Source organism: Glandiceps talaboti, chromosome 23 (assembly GCF_964340395.1).
Source record: "Glandiceps talaboti chromosome 23, keGlaTala1.1, whole genome shotgun sequence".
Taxonomy (NCBI): domain Eukaryota; kingdom Metazoa; phylum Hemichordata; class Enteropneusta; family Spengelidae; genus Glandiceps; species Glandiceps talaboti.
In genome coordinates this window covers 15,287,783-15,310,538 of record NC_135571.1, presented here as the reverse complement: position 1 = coordinate 15,310,538, position 22,756 = coordinate 15,287,783, and the positions used below count along the sequence as shown (strand labels likewise).

The following is a 22,756-nucleotide window of genomic DNA, read 5'->3' as shown; positions in this document are numbered from 1 at the left end:
ATCCGATCACCACGTCCGAAGTTTCGATGGCATCATTTATTGAACGTTACAAATCCAAGCAGAAGACAACAGCTATGCTGAAATCACTAGCAACAAAAAGGAAGGCGGTAGTGAAGAGTGACTGCGATAAAGACGTCCCTCAGAAGAGGAAACAACCAAAGTAAGTCATTTTTTTTCTTTAAACTGTGAAAACAAGAAGTTGGGAGTTGGGCAATTTGGGAACTTGACGACTCGAATGAGCACATTTTATTTACCATGCACATACGTCACTCAGGTACCGTACCGTACGGACTTGCAACATGAAAGTAAAAAGGACGACTGATGAACCCACAGAGTTATATGTTTCATGCAGACGGACAGTCAACGATTTACTCAAACTGGAATTCTGTCCTTTTCCTGTGTACACGCCACCCTGTGAACATGCATTTGCTATCAGTGTTTTCATGCCTGCCGTGACGAAAAATTCAAATGGCAAGATACTAGTACTGACGCATGCTTCTAGGGTTGTCTTCTTCATGTATGTGTCGGACCTCTTCTTCAGCTGCTTCCAGTTGTTCAATTGCGTTTTCGTTAAGTTTGGCATGATGTTGCTTCGACTTTCGTTTCCGCAGTGTGGTGTAATTTTGAAAAACTTGTGTCGTTTTATATCTTTTTCACAATGGATTATTTTTGTGTTAAAACCACGACGAATCATCATCTACAATCAATTTACATCATTATATTACGTTAGCATTGGTGCTAATAGTGGGTGATTATAAACTTTCAGTGTAGATTTTCGCCGACCCCTTTGGCTGAGACCGGTCCCTACGAGCAACTGACTACCATTGTTCCGAAGGTGTCAATTTTAGTCAATTAGGTATAACGGTCTTATTGTTATTTGAGCTAAAAAGGTGGAACGGTAACGCCTACATACATCAAAGTCTCATCTGAACAAATGAAACAATTCGACTCTCCTTGATTGCCCTTAAAAGTTACACGAATGACGAAAGGGTAATCCCCCCCCCCCCCCCCCCCCCCCCCCATTGTTCGTTTATGGTACCGGTGATGCAGAGCGTTCGGACATCGCTACTTGCATTCATGTTAGAAATAAAATGATAATAGCAATTCGTGGTAACAATTTCAAATTGCATCAAAAATCATTGCTGAAATGTAATATTTAGAAAAAAATTGGCGGTCATCGATCGTTGTGATCGTACATTTGATGCGACACGACGAAGTGCCTGCACGGCAACTCATTAGCTTTATTATTACGATTGTTGTTTTTGTTTCATTCAGTGCGTTCGTGATTGTCTCGAAGGCTAGAACTATCACATTTTTTTTATAATCGTAGTGTGATCGTAGTCCACGAAACTTCCCATCTCCGTAATAATACATCCATGTACTCATGTACTGGCACGTAATAAGAAGCCACACCAATGTTTGTATATTGTTTGTACATTCGTACTTGACCATGTTGACAGATTCGGCCACCCTTTAGCCTAGGCAATGCGTTACGCTTGATTTTTGAATGATGAAAGCCGACAATGAGTTGAGTTGCAAAGTCGCTGAAAGTTTTATAACTACGAGTCGGTGCATGGTGTCAACTGCCCTAATTGTTTAAAATACCATAGACTCTGGCGTAGTCTTTGGAAGGCATGGATGTATTGTCTCACTATATAACACATCGATGATGAAAGAAGCGGTAAAGAGCTACAGATTTGTTAAATTGTTACAATGTACAATTGTTTCACAGACCACAAAGAATCAAATGTCGGTGCCGACGTCCTTCATACGATTATCGCAGCATTGCGTTGCCTATCGACAAAGTTCAAAGGGAGCTTACCGACACCGTGTACACGGGACCACAACTCCGACGTGCGGAATGAAAGTGACCCCTCCCGGGGCCCCCACCTCCTGTTAGTACGTCGATCAACGCATGTGTACATCAATGGCATGTTTCGCATACCACACTCTCACCGAGACAAGGGTCTATTGAATGATTGCAGTAATAAACGGTGAGCACGAGGGAAAATAATGACGTAATTTTTACCTAACACAGATATCGATAAAGAACCATGTGGGTTGTAAATCCATGACATTTTCGAAATCATCGAACTTAGAACGACACGATGTGAGGCATGACATATTTATAGAGTTTTATAGAGATCAATCGCACTCGTGTTGTACGACCGTTCGCAGATACGTTGTACGGCCGATCGTAGATACGTTGTACACCCAGTGGCAGACATCATTTTTGAGTTTGTACGAGGCGCACTTCCAAGTCGCAGATACCCTTTTGGAGTACTATTATATACCTGCAATATGTGTGAACAACCACTTATGTTGATAAACTACCTGGGTCGGATTTACCAAATGCTCCTCCCAGATAAACAAACTTATTCTGTTGCACATGTGCAAACCTACTTCCCTAGAGTGGACACCTAGCCTGGTTGCACCTTGGGCTTTAACACAAGATACCCACTGACTGTCCTTGATTAAATATGTAGTGATAATCTATAATACAGGATGTCCACTGTCCTTGGTTAAATATCTAGTGATAATCTATAATACAAGATGTCCACTGTCATTGGTCAAATATCTAGTGATAATCTATAATACAGGATATCCACTGTCCTTGGTTAAATATCTAGTGATAATCTATAATACAAGATGTCCACTGTCCTTGGTTAAATATCTAGTGATAATCTATAATACAAGATGTCCACTGTCATTGGTTAAATATCTAGTGATAATCTATAATACAGGATGTCCACTGTCATTGGTTAAATATCTAGTGATAATTTATAATACAGGATATCCACTCTCCCTGGTTAAATATCTAGTGATAATTTATAATACAGGATATCCACTGTCCTTGGTTAAATATCTAGTGATAATTTATAATACAGGATGTCCACTATCCTTTGTTAAATATCTAGTGATAATCTATAATACAGGATATCCACTGTCCTTGGTTAAATATCTAGTGATAATCTATAATACAGGATATCCACTGTCCTTTGTTAAATATCTAGTGATAATCTATAATACAGGATACTTTGCATGCCAGGGTGAATGTATGTGCGTGTGTGTGGATGGACGGACACATGCATGGAGCCTAACATATATGCAAGTATAACAAGTCATTGAGAATGACATAGTCCCCGCTATAATTGGGTTTCAAGGAATTATCACTACTCTGATCACGCAACAACATTTGTGAACCTAAAACAAACAGACTTAGATATGTTGTGTGTGCTTGTTGGACATGGAATATGCCTCCAACAATAAAGGATTGGGTGGGTATGGGGGATCATATCACGATGAAAATGGAGTCTGAGTTATGGCTTTGGACATGGAAAAGTCACAAACAAAATGGCTGCCAGGCAGCCATATTGGATCGTATCACGATGAAAATGGATATGCACATGTATGTCATAGAACGCTGTCCTAATACCAACTTTGAATGAGATCTGTTCAAGCATGTCTTAGTAATGGCTTTGGACATGGAAAATTCACAAACAAAATGGCTGCCAGGCAGCCATATTGGATCGTATCACGACGAAAATGGATATGCAGATGTATGTCATAGAACACTGTCCTAATACCAACTTTGAATGAGATCTGTTTAAGCATGTCTGAGTTATGGCTTTGGACATGGAAAATTCACAAACAAAATGGCTGCCAGGCAGCCATATTGGATCGTATCATGACGAAAATGGATATGCACATGTATGTCATAGAACACTGTCCTAGTACCAACTTTGAATGAGATCTGTTCAAGCATGTCTGAGTTATGGCTTTGGACATGAAAATTCGCAAACAAAATGGCTACCAGGCAGCCATATTGGATCGTATCACAATGAAAATGGATATGCACATGTATGTCATAGAACACTGTCCTAATGCCAACTTTGAATGAGATCTGTGCAAGCATATCTGAGTTATGGCTTTGGACATGAAAATTCACAAACAAAATGGCTGCTAGGCGGCCATATTGGATCGTCGTATCATGACAACAATGAATATGCACATGTATGTCATAGAACACTGTCCTAATGCCAACTTTGAATGAGATCTGTTAAAGCATGTCTGAGTTATGGCTTTAGACAGGGAAAATTCGCAAACAAAATGGTTGCTAGGCGGCCATATTGGATCGTATCATAAAACAAATTGACGTGCATATGTATGCCATAGTATGTTGCCCATGTACCAAGTTTGAAAAAAATCGGTCCAGGCATCTCCAAGAAACGGCTGCAGACGGACGCATGGATGGACGCATGGACGGACACACGGACGGACGGACGGACAGACGGAACCCAATCCATAAGTCCCCGTTCCGGACTTCGTCCGCGGGGACTAAATATATGGACAATGAAAGAAACTCTCCCAATGGTACAAACAAAATTCAAATACTGTTTTAAAGCTCACCTCTACATCTAGCTGGATGTCTTCTGTCAAACCAGCTTTAGCTTCTTCATTTTGACTCTCAAGTCCGATAGGTACCGTACTTGCAGCATTGTCGTCTGTATCATTTATAGTTGGATACAAGTTCTGACTTCCTGAATTTGATGAGGGTTGACCATATGCTTCTAAACCTAAAGTCAATGACACAACAAGAATAAATCATAAGCCAGATGTACACTAACAGTGCTCCCCTGGGTTAGTTTCACAATAATTGGCTGACTAGTTTATCTACCACAATTATACCACTAAGTGCTGTACATTTTTGACAAATATTTGTACACTAGCAAGCATTGACAAAATATTTCTAAAATATGTAGCATATTTATTCAGTTACTCACTAAATGAAGTAAAGCTCAAATATATCATTTTTTGTACATAAATCAAAATGTTTTCAATTGTCTGGTGATAATGTATGAATATTCCAATGTAAAATCTTTTATGTTTTGTAGTTTTCTTTTGTTTATTAAGACGAGTTCCATACATTTAACTGGAGCTTATGACCTGTGTAAGTCAACACAAAGTAACAGGAGAAATGACTGAATGAATGACTCCTTAAACTTCAAGTTAAAAGTTACATCAAAATACTTAATTTCTAATTCACTAATAAAACATGAGGAACACACTTCTTGAGATATTGTATTACATGCTACATAGTACATGTACATATTGCAGGAACTATGACGCCTGATTGTTTTTTTTTAGCACAGCTTACTGAGGTTCAGTAGTGCTATAGCCATGGAGAAATGTGTGTGTGTGTGTGTGTGTGTGTGTGTGTGTGTGTGTGTGTGTGTGTGTGTGTGATGCTTCGATGGCCATAGCCATTGGGATGAATTACAAGTATGTGCAGCGCCCTCAGTGGCAGTTTTAGCATTTGTAGCATGTTTCGAGCCCCTGATCCATTGAAGCAAATGGGATATTAATATATTTTTGTCATTTCTGGAAAATGAATTCTTTCCCTTGATGATGATGTACCAGCAGTTTGCTGGAATGGTTTCCAAGTTAGTGTTAATAATTGTAATGTACCGTGTGAGGGTGTGCATAATTTGCACATTTTTACTATCCAACATGGTGACTTTTTGGCAATGAGAATTAGTATTTTAGAGGCAATAATACAAAGTACAGTACTGGTAAAATTCAGTCTACTACTAGTCATCATAAACATTTGGATGCAAGTAGAATAAATTACCTATTAGTACGTATGGTATCTCAGTCCTTTAGTTTCCTTGATACAATCTTAGGGTAAAAAACTACTTTCTTGTAAGCAAATGAGATTTTTCTAAAAATCTTGAAAATGCTAGTAGACCATCAACATTGCCTGAGTAAACTAAACATATATTTTACTAAACATATATTTTACTTCCACATTTGCAGGCAAGTTGTTGATGTTGACATTGAGGGATCATCAGCTATCTGTCTCTGAGACATTCTAAACATTTTAGCATGTATTTGCTTATTACTAAGTTATTATTAATGCGAAAAGACTTTGGTTATAGGTTTCTAGTCATCCTAAGTAATGTCCCCACCAACTATCGTTTACATACACATACACACACATCCGCACACATCTGCGCACGCGCGCACACACACACACACACACACACACACACACACACACACACACACACACACACACACACACACACACACATGCCTACAGCACTTCTGAACCTAGTTCAGTTGTGCTAAAAATGGAACTTTAATTTCTACTACATGTATAGCTAGAACATCCATTTTGAACAAATAAAAGATTACTTGTCTAGTACATGTACATGGCTACTCCAGGAATGTTTTTATACACATGGCTACTCCAGGAATAGTTTTTTCTACTCTGAACATCAAAATACAGTTTAAGAAGGGGACACACCCATCTGAGCTGCCAATCAGCAACACTCAAGGGGACACACCCATCTGAGCTGCCAATCAGCAACACTCAAGGGGACACACCCATCTGAGCTGCCAATCAGCAACACTCTCCTTTCTTGTGATTATTCTTGGAATAGAGTCCTTCAGGGAAAGCAAACACCATGACTATGGAAAATATTTCGTTTTGGCCCCCTTACCTGTCCTTCATGATATTTGCAACCCTTCTTCCACGCAATTACAACCAAACAACACACTTAAGCAAGTCCTCAATATCACAGCAAACGCTACAATTATTGCAGCCAAGTTTCCATAGAATAGAGACTCAAAGTCAACAGACATTTCTCAGCTTACAGTTTCCATAAAATACAGACTCAAAGTCAACAGACATTTCTAAGCTTACAGTTTCCATAAAATACAGACTCAAAGTCAACAGACATTTCTAAGCTTACAGTTTCCATAGAATAGAGACTCAAAGTCAACAGACATTTCTAAGCTTACAGTTTCCATAAAATACAGACTCAAAGTCAACAGACATTTCTAAGCTTACAGTTTCCATAAAATACAGATTCAAAGTCAACAGACATTTCTAAGCTTACAGTTTCCATAAAATACAGACTCAAAGTCAACAGACATTTCTACTTACTGCACTAACAATGTAAACTTATAAATAAATAACATAACATAATAATGTAGTTACCTTCCATAGCATCCACACTCTGTCACTCACACAATTTACAATACCATGTGCTGTGTACATGTATACCTGTGGGACCCCACTGGTCCTATCAAATATACTGTATGACCCCCTAGGTCTACCACAAATACCAAGAGTCATGAACTTCAAGTTCTTATGAAGTATGGATAGGGTCATTGTCACAAGCATTGGAGAAATAAGAAAACAAACGAGGTAAGTAAGGGTACCAGGACGTTAAACTGAGACAATGAACTGAGAGGCTCAGTTTGTACAAAATTTTCATCTGAGAGTAAAAAATCACTGTCTGAGACCAGTCTCAGATGTCAAAAAATTACTGCCAATGGCGTTGTAGCACAACTGTACAGTTTTTAAAAGTGTGTATCCATATGCTAGTCCATGCTAACAATAGGTGTTCATTTGCTGAATGATTATCCATTTGAATATCCAACCATGTTGCTCTCTTTATGCTATCAGTTGGCTGTTGCTATGGGCATGGTCATGTTGTAAAATATATTTCCATACATTTGTGTACATGTATGTTTTTGTTCACATGTGTATGAATTCCTGATATTATCTTTGCAATATACATGATCATTTGGCTGTTGTTATGGGCATGGGCTTGTTGCTAGGCACATTTGCATACATTTTTTGAATATTTATTCATTTGTCTTTCTATTCCTGTTGTTATCTTTGCAATATACGTGATTATTTGGCTGTTGCTATGGGCGTGGTAATTCTTCAGTGGAAGCATTTGATGTTGCACAGCAAAATGTAGTGTAGTCATCTCCTTCATCAAATCTCTTGATGTAAAATCAAGAAAACTAGTCTCAGCTAGACACGGTTTTTTGCCACCTGTGACTGGCAAAGTGAGTCTAGTCCTCAAACTGAAACTCCAAGTTCATGCAGGTACCCTTACATACCTCCACACATACATACATACATACATACATACATACATACATACATACATACATACATACATACATACATACATATATACATACATACATACACACACACACACACACACACACACACACACACACACACATACATACATACATTCATACACATTATAGTAAACAAGCCATTGAGAATGACATAGTCCCCGCTATGATTGGGTTTTAAGGAATTAGCACTACTCTGATCACGCAACAACACTTGTGAACATAAATCAAACAGACTTAGATATGTTGTGTCTGCTTGTCAGACATGGAACATGCCTACAACAATAAAGGATTGGTCGGGTATGGGGGATCATATCAATATGAAAATGGATATGCAAATGTATGTCATAGAACACTGTCCTAATACCAACTCTGAATGAGATCTGTTCAAGCATGTCTGAGTTATGGCTTTGGACATGGAAAATTCACAAACAAAATGGCTGCCAGGCAGCCATATTGGATCGTATCATGACGAAAATGGATATGCACATGTATGTCATAGAACACTGTCCTATACCAACTTCGAATGAGATCTGTTCAAGCATGTCTGAGTTATGGCTTTGAACATGGAAAATTTGCAAACAAAATGGCTGCCAGGCAGCCATATTGGATCGTATCACAATGAAAATGGATACGCACATGTATGTCATAGAACACTGTCCTAATACCAACTTTGAATGAGATCTGTTCAAGCATGTCTAAGTTATGGCTTTGGACATGAAAATTCACAAACAAAATGGCTGCCAGGCGGCCATATTGGATCGTATCATGACAACAATGAATATGCACATATATGCCATAGAACACTGTCCTAATACCAACTCTGAATGAGATCTGTGTGAGCATGTCTGAGTTATGGCTTTAGACAGGGAAAATTCGCAAACAAAATGGCTGCTAGGCGGCCATATTGGATCGTATCATAAAACAAATTGACGTGCATATGTATGCCATAGCATGTTGCCCCTGTACCAAGTTTGAAAAAAATCGGTACAGGCATCTCCAAGAAACGGCTGCGGACGGACGGACGGACGGACGCACGGACGCACGGACGCACGGACGGACAGACGGAACCCAATCCATAAGTCCCCGTTCCGGACTTCGTCCGCGGGGACTAATTATTTCACACACATAGTAAATTATTTCATATATATTATAGTAAATTATTTCATACATATTATAGTAAATTATTTCACATACATTATAGTAAATTATTTCATACACATTATAGTAAATTATTTCATATATATTATAGTAAATTATTTCATATATATTATAGTAAATTATTTCATACACATTATAGTAAATTATTTCATACATATTATAGTAAATTATTTCATACATATTATAGTAAATTATTTCATACACATTATAGTAAATTATTTCATACATATTATAGTAAATTATTTCATATATATTATAGTAAATTATTTCATACACATTATAGTAAATTACTTCATACATATTATAGTAAATTATTTCATACATATCATAGTAAATTATTTCACACACATTATAGTAAATTATTTCACACACATAGTAAATTATTTCACACACATTATAGTCAATTATTTCATACACATTATAGTAAATTATTTCATACATATTATTGTAAATTATTTCATATATATTATAGTAAATTATTTCACACACATTATAGTAAATTATTTCATACATATTATAGTAAATTATTTCATACACATTATAGTAAATTATTTCACACATATTATAGCAAATTATTTCATATATATTATAGTAAATTATTTCATACACATAGTAAGTTATTTCACACATATTATAGTAAATTATTTCACACACATTATAGTAAATTATTTCATACATATTATTGTAAATTATTTCATATATATTATAGTAAATTATTTCATACATATAAATATATTATAGTAAATTATTTCACACACATTATAGTAAATTATTTCATACATATTATAGTAAATTATTTCATACATATCATAGTAAATTATTTCACACACATTATAGTAAATTATTTCATACATATTATAGTAAATTATTTCATACATATTATAGTAAATTATTTCATATATATTATAGTAAATTATTTCATACATATTATAGTAAATTATTTCGTACATATTATAGTAAATTATTTCATATATATTATAGTAAATTATTTCATACATATCATAGTAAATTATTTCACACACATTATAGTAAATTATTTCATACATATTATAGTAAGTTATTTCATACATATCATAGTAAATTATTTCACACATATTATAGTAAATTATTTCACACACATTATAGTAAATTATTTCACACACATAGTAAATTATTTCACACACATTATAGTAAATTATTTCATACATATTATGGTAAATTATTTCATACATATTATAGTAAATTATTTCATACACATAGTAAATTATTTCATACATATTATAGTAAATTATTTCACACACATTATAGTAAATTATTTCATACATATTATAGTAAATTATTTCACACATATTATAGTAAATTATTTCACACATTATAGTAAATTATTTCATACATATAAAGATATTATAGTAAATTATTTCACACATTATAGTAAATTATTTCATACATATAAAGATATTATAGTAAATTATTTCACACATTATAGTAAATTATTTCATACATATAAAGATATTATAGTAAATTATTTCATACATTTAATTTCATCCACTTGTAGAAGTTCCAATTAACAGAAATTGAATATTTCTAAGAATGCTAATTCATTGCAACTTTGTACCTATTTTTATGAATGTTGTGTCTTAATCTATAGTTACAAACAGAATAGGAAATATTTAAGATTGATGGAGTTCCAGTAAAGATAAAAGCATACATTCCTTAGTGAGAACAGCTGGGTAGGACACACAGGTTGATGCACAATTGTAGATATGACAGTGCCACTATCTACATGTATGTGACTTGGTACACATCTATCAGACACATAGTATAGCTAGCGTAATCTAAGCTGTCCTGTTCTACAGTCACTGTTCTATACCTAGCACACATTTCCTGGCTACCCTTACCTTTAAATACTGCAAAATGACAAAGTATGGAAAGTTTGTCAGGATTATAGAGTAACTTACACACATATATCTTCGATAAAAGTCAATGTAATTTGTTTTGTAGAATTATCAACTGTTAATAATATTACATCACAGCATATTATATGCCCTAGTACATCTACAAACATTTCTGGCATAAAAGGTACTGCTTACCTATTTCAGTACCTCCATAATTCTGAACCGAGTCAGACGCAGCAAATAACCTATCAGCAGGGGAATATTCGTCACTAGTTTTGCGATATGTACCATTCATAATGTTGTGAAGTTCACAGACAATGATGACATGACGAGACTAGAGTAACTATACATGTAACATAGACAGTGTATGCATGTAATGCAAGTCACACCCTTAATCTCAGCCTGTGCACTCACAAAGTTGAATATTAACAAAACAATTTCTGTTATCAACATATTACCTTTTGTACTGGTACTGTCCACACAGAAATATTACCTTTGCAAGTTATCTCATACTTATTTATATGTTAATTTATGTTAGTTTATGTATACATGAATCCTTGGTGATACATATAACTGCAAATCAAAAGTTCATACATATACTATATAACTGTGAGGCTACACTAAATGCTACACTACATATAACTGCAAATCAAAAGTCCATCTACAAAATGTATATATTTTAGAACTGCATTACTACACTAACTGAACTGCAATACTACACTAACTGCACTGCATTACTACATGCATTACTACACTAACTGCACTGCATTACTACATGCAATACTACACTAACTGCACTGCATTACTACATGCAATACTACACTAACTGCACTGCATTACTACATGCATTACTACACTAACTGCAAGTTAAAAGTTACTACACTAACTAAACTGCACTACTACACTAACTGTACTGCATTACTACACTAACTGTACTGCACTACTACACTAACTGAACTGCATTACTACACTAACTGAACTGCATTACTACACTAACTGTACTGCATTACTGCACTAACTATACTGCATTACTACACTAACAGAACTGCATTACTACACTAACAGAACTGCATTACTACACTAACTGTACTGCATTACTACACTAACAGTACTGCACTACTACACTAACTGAACTGCATTACTACACTAACAGAACTGCATTACTACACTAACTGTACTGCATTACTACACTAACTGTACTGCATTACTACACTAACTGAACTGCATTACTACACTAACTGAACTGCATTACTACACTAACTGAACTGCATTACTACACTAACTGAACTGCATTACTACACTAACTGTACTGCATTACTGCACTAACTATACTGCATTACTACACTAACAGAACTGCATTACTACACTAACTGTACTGCATTACTATACTAACAGAACTGCATTACTACACTAACTGTACTGCATTACTGCACTAACTGTACTGCATTACTGCACTAACTGTACTGCATTACTACAATAACTGTACTGCATTACTACACTAACTGTACTGCATTACTGCACTAACTGTACTGCATTACTACAATAACTGTACTGCATTACTGCACTAACTGTACTGCATTACTGCACTAACTGTACTGCATTACTGCACTAACTGTACTGCATTACTACAATAACTGTACTGCATTACTGCACTAACTGTACTGCATTACTGCACTAACTGTACTGCATTACTGCACTAACTGTACTGCATTACTGCACTAACTGTACTGCATTACTACACTAACAGAACTGCATTACTACACTAACTGTACTGCATTACTGCACTAACTGTACTGCATTACTGCACTAACTGTACTGCATTACTGCACTAACTGTACTGCATTACTGCACTAACTGTACTGCATTACTACACTAACTGTACTGCATTACTGCACTAACTGTACTGCATTACTACAATAACTATACTGCATTACTACACTAACTGAACTGCATTACTACACTAACTGTACTGCATTACTACACTAACAGAACTGCATTACTACACTAACTGTACTGCATTACTACACTAACTGTACTGCATTACTGCACTAACTGTACTGCATTACTACACTAACAGAACTGCATTACTACACTAACAGTACTGCATTACTACAATAACTGTACTGCATTACTATACTAACAGAACTGCATTACTACACTAACAGAACTGCATTACTACAATAACTGTACTGCATTACTGCACTAACTGTACTGCATTACTACACTAACTGTACTGCATTACTGCACTAACTGTACTGCATTACTGCACTAACTGTACTGCATTACTACAATAACTATACTGCATTACTACACTAACTGAACTGCATTACTACACTAACTGTACTGCATTACTACACTAACAGAACTGCATTACTACACTAACTGTACTGCATTACTGCACTAACTGTACTGCATTACTACACTAACTGTACTGCATTACTGCACTAACTGTACTGCATTACTACAATAACTATACTGCATTACTACAATAACTGTACTGCATTACTACACTAACTGTACTGCATTACTATACTAACTGTACTGCATTACTACACTAACTGTACTGCATTACTACACTAACTGTACTGCATTACTGCACTAACTGTACTGCATTACTGCACTAACAGAACTGCATTACTACACTAACTGTACTGCATTACTACACTAACTGTACTGCATTACTACACTAACTGTACTGCATTACTATACTAACTGTACTGCATTACTACACTAACTGTACTGCATTACTACACTAACTGTACTGCATTACTGCACTAACTGTACTGCATTACTGCACTAACTGTACTGCATTACTGCACTAACTGTACTGCATTACTACAATAACTATACTGCATTACTACACTAACTGAACTGCATTACTACACTAACTGTACTGCATTACTACACTAACAGAACTGCATTACTACACTAACTGTACTGCATTACTGCACTAACTGTACTGCATTACTACACTAACTGTACTGCATTACTGCACTAACTGTACTGCATTACTACAATAACTATACTGCATTACTACAATAACTGTACTGCATTACTACACTAACTGTACTGCATTACTATACTAACTGTACTGCATTACTACACTAACTGTACTGCATTACTACACTAACTGTACTGCATTACTACACTAACTGTACTGCATTACTGCACTAACTGTACTGCATTACTACACTAACTGTACTGCATTACTGCACTAACTGTACTGCATTACTACACTAACTGTACTGCATTACTACACTAACTGTACTGCATTACTACACTAACTGTACTGCATTACTATACTAACTGTACTGCATTACTACACTAACTGTACTGCATTACTGCACTAACTGTACTGCATTACTACACTAACTGTACTGCATTACTACACTAACTGTACTGCATTACTACAATAACTATACTGCATTACTACAATAACTGCACGTTAAAATAAATGAATATATCATTCAACCTTTGATTTAGATGTGTTTCTCACTTTCCTATCCTATCCATGCGTACATGTGTATCACCATCATTGATGTCACGTATTGTCGCCAAGTACTAGTAGCAAGGACTAGTCGATTAGATAGTCGGTGCATTTTTTCCTGATGTGCACTCACCTATGCTGAGTAAGTTATTGATGTCATGCGTGGGCGAGAAAGTAGCCTAAACATTATTCTTTTTTTTTTGACAGGATCAAGCCAAAATGAAATGAGGTACAAAAGTGGTCGACGGACAGTGCACTGAGTAGCTAGATACCGACGCCAATATACTAGTAAAAGATTCCCAACTTATCTGAATTACTATGTCTTCACAGGGACTTATAATTTCATAAATAAAATATTTTTTTGTGTATTTATAAGATAGTTTTGACTTTTGTTAATAAATCATTGATCATATATAATACAACCAGACAAGTGAGTTGATAAAATATTTGGATCCCACCCCATCGTATTGTTGCATTCAGTTGTGCCATTGCTTTCTACTCTGTTGTAGTGGAAATGTCATGTTTGTTATTTCATTTTGAATTCCATACATTATTGGTGATAAAACGTATACAGGATACTTTTTCAACACTACAATAAACTTACTCATTATCTCATTCACTTGCTTGCTCAATGACTGAGAGAAGACTAAGAGTGTTCTGAAATTTATTACTGTACATAATTATTCTGGATATGGCTTCTTCTAGCAATGGTTTTACACGATACCGATATAGAGTGATGGTTTTACAAAAAAAAAATAAATAGACATACAATAATAACTGTAACATGATATAAGTCAGTAAGGAAAATCTACTGTAGACATAAATATTTCCATACATTGAAAAATTCACAGAAGTATATTTTCTGACTTGTCATGCACGCTTTCATTTTGTGGACATTGTAACAAATCACCTTCGACTCTTCGGTAGATTCTCACTAGAATGCTACTTGGATCTCACTATCTCCAACACTGTTGACAAAGCACTACTAGTACTATACATGAACACTTATATTACACAGAACTTCTCAGAGAAGATGTAGCTTTATTGAGCTCTCTTAGCTTTCAAACCAAATCTGCTAAAACTTACAGAACACATGTCAATTATATCCTACCCAATTTCCAATAAATCATATGTGCTCAAGCCCTTTACACGTTATTGGATAAAAGCAATCACATGAACCTACATACATTGTAGCTACATATTGTGTATTGTGTAGGACAGCTAGGTCGTTCATTTTTCCCCTTTGGTGAAGTTTGGTCCATGGAAAAGGAGTTAAACGAACGAATTTCGTTTCTAGTGCGTCAGTTTTAAAATGACTCGGCCGTTTCCCCAACTTGCAGAGAAGTCAAAGCCGATAGCATACTATCAATATGGTAAATAATATCCTCTGTTTGAGCACCCTGGCCCTGGTCATGTCATAGCACCCAAGAATATCGGGAATTGTATGCAAATATGTTTACGATAAACAAAGCGAACGCCTCTGTGTGGGTCAAAGGTTTGTACTTCCGTCTTCCGGTCTTACGGTGATGGTCTGACCATCCAGTCACACAAACAATAGTCGGCAATATAATGCAAACTATATGTTCGATCGACCTTTACATTGTCAGTATTACTTATCATACCTATGGAAGACTTACCATAGAACTTATTTGGTAATTCATTGTAAAACTACTCCAGAATCATGTTTATGCAATCCACGATGGTTTGGAGTTACATCCCTTTTCTCTTCCTTACTAGTTTATGCATGATTGAATGTTTATCCAGTGTGATAATCTCCCAGCAGATGAGAGATAAAGCAAACTGTTAAAGTAAAGTGATCTCTCACCAATTATAAGATTAGGAATGTTTTAATTTAGATAAGAGGAGAAGAATGGACAAGGCGTATTTATTTAGTCAATAAAGAAAAGAGAGAATTACATACAGCCTCAGACTGCTAGTGGTCCGAGATATAGCTGAGAGCAAAGTAACCAGGGAAAGAAAAAGAAATAGTTTTAAAACTGAATGAGTGAATTGATTAATATCACACACAAAATAAGTTATATTGCACCACAAAAACTGATTATTCAATCGATCAATCATCCAACTAAATAATAAATCAATCAATAAATCAATCGATCGATTGATCGATTGATCAATCCATCAATCAATTACATGCTCGCTGCCCCCTGTGGTTCTAAGTTCACTGTTTATATCTGGCTACTTATAAATTCCTTTAAATAATAGGATTTCACCCTCTTTAGTTTCAAGTTCAATGTTTTCATATTATTAACTGAAGTTTGACCTTGATTATAAAACTTAACCACTATGCTATGACAGATGTTCCACGAGAAAATCCGACACTACTGCCACAACTGTTGGTTGACACACTGCAGTATGATTGAATATTAGGATGACAGGTCTAGTCAAATGAAAGTTATGTTTTCTCTGTAGTCCATAGGGGTACATGTACATTTTGTGTCTTCATTGACTGGTTGTGTACCCGCTGTTTCTTCTACTTCTTGTATAAACCGTCTGTCGGCATCGCAGTCTCCACACTCTTAGACCGTAGACTTGTAGACAGCTGGCTGCACTATGTGGGTTACTGGGCAATGTCTAACCTCGCTCTAACCTTGTCGCCGTAACTCTGTCTTGCGACTCCATGTACTCTTCCCTAGCCTTTATACTAGCCTTTATACTCTTCCCTAGCCTTTATACCAGCGTCTGACAAGGCCTTGTAACGAAGCTTGGCCTTTCTTATTCCTATTTTTGGTTTCTGCATCTTCAAATTAGCCATATTTCTGGCGATATGCGGCGATGGCTTTGCTTAGAGCAGGGATGATCAGCTGAGTAATCGAGGCTACACACAGAATGTATAGAACACTACGTATGCCCAATACACATGGTTTGTTGTTGTCTCCCTAGCTTTGAAATAGTAAGTAAGTTTTGCGGTACATCATGTATTACTTAAGATCATCTCTACAGTAGTCTGAAGGTGGACTTGAACCATATGACAATTACCATGCATGCTAGAGGGTTCAAACAAACTAATCCACAGCCATGCTTTCAACTAGCATTCCTACATATATGGACTGTTTGTGAAGTACCAAAAAAACAGCATTTCTTGTTTTTCACTGTTTCGAGCTTATTTTCTTAATCATTTTATATTTGTTTATTATACAAGCAGGGAATTTGGGTTTCCTTTATAGGATAAATTAGGTCAAGGCCATAGGTGAAGGACAAGAAACGCATGGTTGGAATATCCCAACAGTTGAACGGCCAGGAAATACTGTTTCATTGTAAATGGGATACAGGTTTACAAAAATTGCAATTTTGACAGATAATAGCAACCAAATGGAATTAAATTTCAGCAAAGTTAAACAATTCAAATTTGACAATTTTTTTATGATGACAGTGGTGAAAAACAAACCCTGAAAAAAAATAACTACCTTCTAAAAATTGAAAAATGTGACTGTATTATAATGAATCAAATTTCATCATAACATTAATAAACAAAATGTTAATGTTTTTGTTGATATATTGAATATATAAGAACAAACTGTAAAACTATGGAGTCAATATCTTTATTTTTAACAATGTTATGACATTTTTACTAATTAATGAATGAGATGAAAAATAGCCTATTCATTGCAATTGTTTATTTTCTGACTGATAATCAACATTTTAATTTGACTACATGTACTTCTACATCCCCACTGTTCATGGCACCTATGCAATTGTTTCTTTTGCATTAGAAGTTGTCTGAGGGTGTGTATTAAATGTCATGTCACATAAGTGAAACACCAAACCTACATCATTTTAGTTGTAATTTAATTAATGTAATTAGCTGAATCCGTTTTCGTGTAATTATAAAGTACAGTATACAAAACATGACAAGTACATGCAGTGGTTAACTTACATTGTATATGAAGTGAACACAAACCACAGAGTTCAATGGTTTTACTTACATGTATATGAAGTGAACACAAACCACAGAGTTCAATGGTTTTACTTACATGTATATGAAGTGAACACAAACCACAGAGTTCAATGGTTTTACTTACATGTATATGAAGTGAACACAAACCACAGAGTTCAATGGTTTTACTTACATGTATATGCAGTGAACACAAACCACAGAGTTCAATGGTTTTACTTACATGTATATGAAGTGAACACAAACCACAGAGTTCAATGGTTTTACTTACATGTATATGCAGTGAACACAAACCACAGAGCTCAATGTACAAAGGCAATAAATAGTTCTGGGTTTTGATGTCTCCATGTACAAGACTTAAACTGAGTACATACAATGTTGCATGGGTGTGACACTTCACATGTTTAACCTTGACATACTAAGCTAGATCTCTATTTCATGTACTTTCCAATGTTCACCTCCCTTTTAGTACTTTCCAATTACTGTGTTTGCCTCCCATTTAATACTTTCCAATTACTGTGTTCACCTCTCTTTTAGTACTTTCCAATTACTGTGTTCACCTGTAAATACCAAACAGTGCATCAGGAAAGGTGACGGATCAACTCGTCCCAATTTCAACTCGTCCCATTTCAACTCGTCCCACACAACTCGCCCAATTTTCAACTCGCCCCAATTTCAACTCGCCCCATTTTCAACTCGTCCCCAACTCTTTACAATATAATTTACCTGTGCATATATGAAATCGAAGCTAGTACTACTCAGTTTGGAGGGTATGTGGTATCTCGTATTCCACTAATGAAGTACCACTTGCACTGTAAACACATACTACAATACTTAGTTGCGTTAAAGTAACTAGGGAGAAGAGACACGTCTCCAAAACCCGTACGCGCGGAAGTCGTAAGCATGTCAGTCACTAATATTCTCCATGGTTATTATCATTATTATTTCTTATTTGGATTGTAAACATTAAGTCTTAAAAGTGTGAAAAGTGATATTTCATGACTGAGGAAAGTTGTTGTGCTAGTATAAGTTCTAGATCTAGCAAACACTTAGCCAAAACCCACACCACTTTCTGCTACGAAATGTTACATTTGCTACGCTTCAACTGGCTACGTAGGTAAAATCATGTAAATTTTTCAGTCCCCGCACTTGGAGTCCATGTAACGTTTAGATTTCTAAACATTTCCTAGTGTTGTTGGGGCGAGTTGAAAATGGGACGAGTTACAAATGAGGCGAGTTGAAAATGGGGCGAGTTGAAATTGGGGCGAGTTGAAATGGCACGAGTTGAAAATGGGACAAAGTGAATCGCAATCCATCGGGAAATGTTCAAGATGTAACCCCCATGGCATGCAGTGGATAAACCGCCAACAAACTTGATTGGGGAATATTGACCGCAGTCTCAAGATTTGAGTGCAGTGTTAGGTCAGTTTGCAGTGATGCAACAACAATCGATGCAGACTTTTGCAAATGCTATGTCAGACACCATGTGGCATGCATTGACAGATGCCGTTGCGGATATGAACCGGAAGCGTTCCACTGAGTCCGAATTGGAAAATCTTGACAGAAAATCTGGACGTAAACGCCTGAGAATACCTATAAGTGGGGATCCACAAGAAGTTATACGATTTTCTAACTCGTTGATCGATTTAGATGGCGAACCGTAAGTGTTACCTTTGCCACCAGAGACTCGTAATGCTCATGACAAAGTCAATGACATTGATCGAGCGATCTCGAGCTTGATTGACTCTGAATTAAATCAGAGTTCACAGGAGTCACACGAAGACGTAAGTATGGATAATGAGATTGATAATCGTAATCCCATACAGCCTGAACAGGCGAGCGATGACTGGTTGAGTGACCTGGCTCAGGAATTTGACCTTGAAGAGAAAAAATCCGGGCCTCCGATTGGCTCTAAGTTAGCCGATATTGCTAATAAAATGATGGCGATGCCACTTGACAAAGATACTCTAAAAGACAAATTTAAACAATATTATGCTCCAGAAAACTGTGATAAAGTGTTAGTTGCTAAAGTTAATGAAGAAATATGGTATAAGGTAAAACCGGAAACCAGATCAAGGGACATAAAGTTGCAATCAGTACAAAAATGTATGGTGAAAGCAATGATCCCCATACTGACAATGACTGATGATTTGCTGAAAGCAAAGAAACCAAAGGTAACAGTTGAAGCTTCAAAGCTAGTAAAACAACTCACAGATGCCCTGGCATTTTTGGGTCAAGGTTCCTGATAAATAGCATGGTCTAATGATTTCTTTTATGCTTTTCCTCCATTTAGTGTAATTGGAAAAGTACTACAGAAGATGGAGTTGGAAATGGCGGATGGGATCCTCATAATCCCATTCTGGCCAACACAGAGTTGGTTTGCAAAGGCAATGCGTCTCCTGACTGCATCACCATTAGTACTTCCAAGAACGCGAACTTTACTGATAAATCCAGCAGTGAAGGATCACAAACCACATCCACTATTTCCAAAAATGATATTGCTGGCATGTCGCTTATCAGGACAAAACTTGAAAGTCAAAACATTCTTCCAGCAACTGCATCCATCATCATGTCGTCATGGAGACAGTCAACTAAAAGACAATATGAACCCTACTTGTAGAGATGGAATGCATTCTGTAGCAAAAGGAAAATTGATCCCATTCATACAACTATAGACAAAGCTCTAGAGTTCTTAACTGAACTTTACCATTCTGGCTTGCAATACAGTGCAATTAACACTGCCAGATTGGCACTGTCAAGTGTAATACAAGTGCCTCTAGATATGCCTTTTGGCTCACATAAATTGGTGGTTAGATTTATGAAAGGGGTCTTTCAAAGTAGGCCGACCTTGCCAAAGTATGTTGAAACCTGGGATGTAGACCAAGTGTTAACTTATCTCAGGAAGTTATCTCCAATGAGAAATCTCACATTAAAGGACCTTACTTTAAAGTTAGTGACATTGATAGCAATCTTATCAGGTCAAAGGTTACACACCATCCATTGTCTGAATTTAAATAATATGATCGTTGGTATTAAATCAAGTTACAAGTTTGTTATTGATAAAGTGTTGAAAACAACAAGACTTGGTGTACACAAGTCAGAGTTAGAGTTATTGGCTTTGCCGCCAGATAGGCGTTTATGTGTTGTGTTTGTATTGCAAGAGTACTTACTCCGCACAAAACCTTTGAGACATGAGAAAACTCATTATTAAACTATTACTCAGCTATGTAAAGCCTTACAATGCAGTATCTAAGGATACTTTAGCAAGATGGGTAAAGACAGTATTGTCTAGAGTAGGTATTGACATTACCAAGTTCTCTGCACATAGTACAAGATCATCATCAACTTCTGCAGCAAAGATAAGAGGTGTGCCTCTTGAAATTATCATGAACAGAGCTGGCTGGTGCAGACCATCAACATTTGCTAAGTACTATAATAAACCAGTCCAGACACAGGATAGTTTTGCCAAAGGACTGTTATCAACAATGAACATTCAGTGTTAAACATAAGTGAAAGAATGTATGGACATTGAGTCCAGAATAGCAATGAATTGCTTGTATGAATTGTTACTTGTATACAGTAATTTGTTGTAACAATATAGACATGGGTTGTTATAAATTGTGTGTCCGAGTGCTTATTTTGTCTTACATCTCGTGAACACATTGCTTTCAAATCTCATGTAGTCCCTGATGACGTCATTATGAGGTAGAATTCCCCAATTAAACGAGACTTACAAATGTACCTGTAAGTTGAGATTTGAAGCCCTGGAGGATTTTTACTCTTAAAGCCAATTTTCAGGCTATTAACAGACACTTTCAGACAATAATTTGCAAGCTTTACAAGACAGCTCTAACAATTGTAAAAAGCAACTACACATGGTTGAAACATTTTTTAAATAAGGTTTCATAGCATCTTGACAGTAAGAGGTGGAGGGAAGAACTTTGATTTGAGGCTTGGACATGTCTACCTCTTATGGGGGGGGGGGGTCCTAGGGGGTCTCCCCTAGAAGCTTTTCAAGTTTTTTTACCAATTTTGGTGAATCTTATTGTTGGTTTAACGAATGAGTGGCCTCTGGGGTGATGGAGTCCAAGGGGTCCCCCCCCACCAGATCTGCAGTTTTTTGTTTCTATTTAGGCAATTTTTAGGTTATTCATAGCCTCTGAGATATATATTGCCAAGCATCGAAAAGCTAAAGTAAATATAACTTTTTAAGTAAGTTTTCCATGCTATAAAAGTGTGCCTGTAACATTGGTATAGGGGCATTGATATTGCATGTATAGTAAAGTTACTGATGTGTTAGAGCACTTTAGGAGGTCATAGTAGTGTACAATAGAAACTTGAATTTGAGTTGTGGTGTCGATACATGTAGTG

At 36.1% G+C, this 22,756-nt stretch overlaps 1 protein-coding gene across 3 annotated transcripts in view; it reads right to left on the bottom strand.

Moving 5' to 3' along the window:
* Positions 1 to 22,756, bottom strand: part of LOC144452638 (anoctamin-4-like) — a 169,739-nt gene that overhangs the window by 124,791 nt on the left and 22,192 nt on the right. For all 3 annotated transcript variants that reach the window (XM_078143766.1, XM_078143767.1, XM_078143768.1), the window contains exon 2: positions 4,411 to 4,577. In XM_078143766.1, coding sequence (XP_077999892.1) covers positions 4,411 to 4,577 — 167 coding nt within the window. The remainder of the gene's footprint in view (positions 1 to 4,410; positions 4,578 to 22,756) is intronic.